This window comes from Rattus rattus, chromosome 1, assembly GCF_011064425.1.
Source record: "Rattus rattus isolate New Zealand chromosome 1, Rrattus_CSIRO_v1, whole genome shotgun sequence".
Classification (NCBI taxonomy): domain Eukaryota; kingdom Metazoa; phylum Chordata; class Mammalia; order Rodentia; family Muridae; genus Rattus; species Rattus rattus.
The window spans coordinates 45,448,523-45,454,522 of record NC_046154.1 but is presented as its reverse complement, the minus strand read 5'-3'; the positions used below and the strand labels follow the sequence as shown (position 1 = coordinate 45,454,522).

General features: G+C 53.1%; 1 protein-coding gene across 1 annotated transcript in view; it reads left to right on the top strand.

The window, feature by feature from the left end:
* Window positions 1-317: 317 nt before the first annotated feature.
* Ttc39a (tetratricopeptide repeat domain 39A) overlaps window positions 318-6,000 on the top strand; it is a 38,037-nt gene continuing 32,354 nt past the window's right edge. Inside the window, exon 1 of the mRNA XM_032900385.1 lies at window positions 318-436. Coding sequence (XP_032756276.1) covers window positions 399-436 — 38 coding nt within the window. The 5' untranslated portion in view covers window positions 318-398. The remainder of the gene's footprint in view (window positions 437-6,000) is intronic.

The following is a 6,000-nucleotide window of genomic DNA, read 5'->3' as shown; positions in this document are numbered from 1 at the left end:
AATGTCCACGTCTGTCTACAGAAGCTACGCTTTCTCTGCTAAGATGGCTCGGCAGTGTGGCTGGACCGTGAGAGCTCAGGTGCAGGGCGGGGAGCTGTGGCCTAGGGAAGGTGGAGAATTTTCCAGCCTGAGTCGGTGGAGGTGTCGGCAGCTCCGTTAGTTGTCTGCTCCGAGTCGGCTGCGCCGACCTTGAGCGCCGGGGTCTCACCTGGTCAGCGCCAGGGGCGGGCGCTGCGCAGCGCGGGCGCGGCCATGGCCCCACTACGCGGGTGGGCAGCCCGAGACCGGCCCGGCCCCGTCGCCTTCCCCGCCCCCCTGGCGCGCCCCTCCCCGGCCGCCGCGTCGCTGGGATCCGGCCGCAGCACCTGGGCTGCGCCTGGCGTCCGGCGCACGCAGCGATGACCACGGCTAGCGGCCCGGGCGACCTGCCCGCCGGGTGAGTGGCGGAGGCCGCCTCTGGGCGCGGGCCATGCGGGGCGAATGCTGCGGGGGACCTCCCAGGAGGAGCCTTGGGACCGCACTGCGGCTCCAGCTGCTGCGCAACCTGCAGCCCGCGCCCTGCTGCCTCCTGGGGACCCTGGCTCAGTCACAGGCCTTCTGGGTCCCAACTTTCTCTCCCTCCTCATGGAGTGTACACCCGTGGGGTGGGCCTTGTTACGATCATCCTTCTTTGCAGATGAGGAAACTGAGGCATAGCTCTTAAGTGACTTTGATTATCCGGGAGGTTGAGAGTGGAAAGTGAGATTTGAACACAGCTCTGTCGGGTGGCATCCCCCATTAGGGATATTTTGTGTGTTTGAAGGGCTCTAAGTATGCGAGGGCCAGGGTGGGGGGTGGGGATTGGGTGTAGTAGGAACCTAGGTTGTTAAGGTGGGTGTTGTCACTATCAACATGGCTGTCTTGGCCAGCCCCATCCCCACCCCCACCCCTCCAAAGTCACAGTCAGACCTCCTAGATTGTCCCCTGGCACTGCCAGTTGCTGTCTGGAGACAGTCAGCCTGCGTTTCAGTGCTTGGGGGCAGTTGCTGGGATCCCAGGCTGCTGGGAGGTTGCTGGGCTGAGATCCTGCTCAGGTGAGCTGGGAGCCTGCCCTACCTGGAGACTCAGACCAGTAACAATATTTGCCAAGTGCCTGAGGCCTGTCAGATGAACAGGGAGGAGAGAAGCCACCAGCCAGCTGCAAGCCTCCCCAGGGCCTATAAGTATAGTGTGGGTCTGAGAGAGTGGAAGACAGTGCTGGGAGACAGTGTGGCCTGGAGGAGGTCACCTGTTAAGTTTTCTCCTAATCAATTTCTGTTGTATAACTTTGGTCAAGGCTTTTACCTCCCTGACTTCTGGTTCCTCCTTTGGAAAACAGAGAGGCTGGGTTAACTGTGCCCTTCCTGCTGAGGGTTGAAAGCTCAGCTCTCAAGCTTGGCTGGGTACTTTTCTTCACAGCCCTGTCGGAGCGCCACCCTTCAGTACTAGAAGTTTTCAGAAGAAAAGGCAGACAAGGAACAAGGCTTCCATCCACAGATCCAGACTTACTGGCTGGAAGCCTGGACTCTTCCCTCTTGCCCATACACCACATCTGTGTCTGAATCCCTGGGCTCCTCTAACCCTGCTCCGGCCTCCAGGCCAGTAAGCACAAATTTCTAGCACAAACAGAACACCTGGGTTCCAGTATGCCTGCGAGGGCCCAGTCTCTGTGGTCACACAGGTTCATTTGTCCAGTCCCTGCTTCTGGTCAGTGCCATCCTTGTGGGATTTGAGCAGAGGAAGACCTAAGTAGAAGCAAATCCCACCTCCATCCGTAGACACTTGGTCTCAGCAAACACTCGGGTCTTGTTTGGTTATAGCTCTAAGTTCTATCTACCATATAACAATGGTTTCTTGGCAGTGGGACAGGGTGGGTTGAGACAGGGTCTCCTGCAACCCAGGCTACTGTTGCACTCTCTGTGTAGCCAAGGATGACCTTCGAATTCCTCATGGTCCCATCTCTACCTCCCACCAGCTGGGACTATAGGCACGTGCCACCATGCCCAGCTAAAAGATGTGAAATGTTTTTAAGGCTTCAGAAGAATATATTTTGTATAGAGAGAATCCAGAAGAGGGCATCAGATCCCCTGTAGTTGGAATTATAGGCAGTTGTGAGCCATCAGTGAGGGTCCTGGGAACCAGACTCTGGCCCTCCCTGAGAGCAGCACACATTCTTAACCACTAAGCCATCTCTCCAGCCTCTGGGGTAAATAATAAAACAGAGCCCTGTGATCTTGCCACCCCGTGTTGCCAGATATTAACCCTGTGTTCCACATACTCTATCCTCCTTTTAAGAGAGAAGTTGTGTTAGCGAAACCCTCTGGAACCCCACCCCCACCTGCTACCTTCCCTCGCCAGAGATAATTGCCAGCCTGACTCTTGAGTTTATAGTTTTCCATTTTTGTTCTCCTGGTGAGTATAGGAAAATCTAAAAACAATCCAGCTGGGGGTAGTTTGTTCCTACTTTCAAATATAACAGAACCTGCAGAAAACACCATTCTGTGGCTTACTTTTCTAAAAGCTGGGTTTCTGAGGTTTTGCCTCCTTGGGCCCACATGCTGGTCCCCGTCACCCTGACACCTGCTTCACCACCCTGTGTAAAGACTTCATTTATTTACTCTTCCTTCTTGTTAGACATAGGGTGGTTTCCTGTGTCCTTCTATTCAAACAGAGTATTCCCGTATGGCTGTCTTTTGTACATAGGAGTGTGCCTCTGTGGTCCTCCTGGTAGTTACGGTGTGCACTCAAGCCTTGCCCTCCCTCCCTCTCTTCTCCCCTACCCCCACCCCTCCCTCTCTTTCTTTTTGACAGGATCTCACTATGTTGACCTTGTCTGTCCTCAGATTCAAGATCTTCCTACCTTGGCCTTCCTGGGTGCTGGCACTTAGGATCGGGCCATCGTGCCTGGCTTGTTCATTCCTGCTTTAGTCCAGCTTGATGAGAGAGTGGTGGAAGTATGTAGCATCGGGAAAGAACAGCCAGTGATAGTTCCTGAGTAGTCCCCCTCGGTTTTTCTTCACAGTGGTACCTGGGCTGTAGGTACTATTAAACCCATCGTACTGATGAGGAAATAGAGGCTTATCGAAGTCAAGGAACTTTCTCCATGCTGGGGTTGGAGCTCAGCTGGCACGGTGCTTGTCTAGCATGCCCAGAGACCCGGGTTTGATCCCTCAACACCAAGTAAAGCTGAGCACGGAGGAGCACAACCTGTAACCCCAGCATGTGGGAGGTGACGCGAGAGGATCAGAAATTCAGGCTCACCCCTGGTTACTGCTGAGTGCCAGCCTTAGATACGACACCCAGTCCAGTCTCAAAGGACAAAACCGAAACACCTCTAGCCAATGACCAAGTAACTGTGGAGTTGCAGCTCAGCCCAGGGCTGTCTGCCTTCAGAACTCTGAAAGGCCATGTCCTATTAAGTCTCTCCGTGTCTGGTTAAGGGCCACGGGAGTAGGGGGCTCGAGTGAAACCTCTTGGACATATTTGAAACCTAGAAAGGTCACTTCAGAAGCTCCAACTCCCTGTAGATACACACTGCGTTCTTTGAGCTATAGCCCCCTATCCCCAAAGGGCAGAACAGAGATTCAAATCCAGGGCTGGCTCCAGTCTGCTCCCTGAGTGACTTTGGTCTCCCGGCTTGAGGTTAGGGTAAGAGGTTAACTGGGTCTGAGGGTCTCCCAGTCACCTTGTCCCGAGCCCTGCTCATAAGACTTCAGAGTAACAGCCTAACCCCATGGCATAGGGAGATGGGGAGGGAAGGGGAGTGGCTCCAGCTGCCCAGCTTGCTTCTCACAGTGGCCTCCCACATGTGTGTGTGTATGTGAGTGTGGATGTGTCTAAATAGGACAGTTCTTTTCTACTGTGCCTAGGACCCTGATATAGGTCACTAGCCATGCTCCATCCAGCTCATTGCTTGCCCATCTCCATCCCTTTAATGTCCTTATGGATAGCAGATGTCACCATCACAAAAACATAAGTTGGGCAGAACAAGGTACCTTGGAACAGAGAGGCCTGGGTGGCAAGGGGACAGCCTGTGGGGACTTAGGCCCTCCTTCATAGTTCCGGGGAAATCCTGGGGAAGCCCTGTGCTTTGCTTTTGTAGAAAGCCCCCAGGGAGTGGCTCGCACAGCAGTGCTTTAACTCCCTTATCTGTCAAATGTAGATAAGAGCTCAGCTGGGAGAATTGAGCAAAATAGTGACCAGGTTAATTTAGATAAGCTTGGTCTATCTCTTGGTGGGAGGAGTGGTTGTCAATGCCATTAGTCCTATAGAGCCAATGTCCCCAGTCTTCCTCCGGGGCTCCCTGTCCAGCCCCTGCCTCACCTCTCCATCCAGCAGGCTTTCTGGAGCCTGTCTTCAGCCTGTCCGGACTGCAGTGCCTCAGAATGGCCTTGTGGCACATGCCACCAGCCCTCTCTCTCTGTACTCGAGTCTCTCTTTGGGCTTCTTTGTCCCCCTTTGTTCAGCTCCATGTGGACCAGACACCTTCCTTGAGTGTCCAGGCTGAGCTGAGGCCTCGTCAGCCCTGATGAGTTTTACAGTCACAGCCCTGTTAACTGTGACTGTCACCGTTCTGCCTGCTCTGGAGGCTTCAGAACCCTGAGCACCTCAAGGGCAGGTTCCGGTCTGGGGCCGCGCTGTTCCAGAGCCCAGACTGAACATGGACCAAGTTTGGTAGGTGTGGTGGGAGGGAAGACCGAGGGAAAGAGAGTTCAGGACTCTCTCTAGTGTAAGGGGAGGTTGCTGTAGACGTAACTCACTTCTATTTACTCAAAAAGGCGCTGGGGCCCAGGGGAACAAGTCCACCAGGCTGTGTGTCTTTATCTCCTCCACTCAGGATAGGGTGAGATGGGTAGAGCATCTGCAGAAACGGGAGGCGGGCTTTTGGATGTGAGCCCTTGATCCCTTGAGGTTGAGCCAACGGACAGCTACATAGGCAGAAATTTAGGTTAGAGCCCAACACCTGGCTCTGTGGTTTTGGTCAAGTCACCTCAGTCTGTGCCTCTGTTTTCTCATCTGCAGTGGGTATAACCCTGTGTCACAAACATTTTGAGGATACAAGTTAAGAATGTCATTGAATACCCATGGCACTATGTCTTCTGCCTCCCGGTTAATTCAGACCACAAAGATGAATGGGTTGGACACTGGTTGCTAGGCTGGACCTAAACACAAAGGAAGACACATAGGCCAGGCGTCCTGAGAAGAGGGCCAGCCAGCTTTGGGTTGGGACTTTTATGACCGTGAAAAGGAAGTGAGTCTTTGCTCTCAGAGGCACCAGGAACCACGATGGATTGGAAGTAACATGGTTCAGGTCTGTGCTTTCAAAAGATATCTAGCTATGAAGACACACGTGAGTTACATAGACCAGTGTTTCCAGCAGAGCTGGAGGCTGAGTGGGTTACACAGAGCACCCTCTGAGATGACCTCCTGAACTCTTTGACACCAGTCGGTCCTCCCCGGCTGTGGGAGCTGGAGTGTTGACCGGGAAGCCTGTCAGCCTAGTAGCTTTCAGACTCAGAAAGCCCCAGCCCCTCAAGGCAGGGGAAACAGGGTTTGGGGCTTGAACTGTGTGAAGTCTCGGGACACAACCTTTCTCTTGCCCTAAGTGGAGGCCCTGGAGGGTCCAGTACAGTAAATATTAGGGGAGTGATAGGAAAGAATTCCCTAAAAAATGACAAATACTAGTTGATTTTCTTGCAAGAGCTTCGGGCTTTTTTAAAAATCATTATTATTTTTAATGCACACTGCCTTTGAGGACCTAGAATCCATGAAGTAAAATGACGAATTTTACAGCGTCAGGGTGGTGGTGCCCAGGGAACCTGGCCAAAGTCAACATGGTCCTCTCTGAAGGAATGAGTCCTTATCCCAAGGTCCCTTTGGGAATACTCAAATGTGAGTCCGTGCTAAAGGTATAAAGTACACAGCGAAGCAAGCCACCAAAGTGACAGCACGAGGATCAATAAATAGCAAAATTGTTTTCTC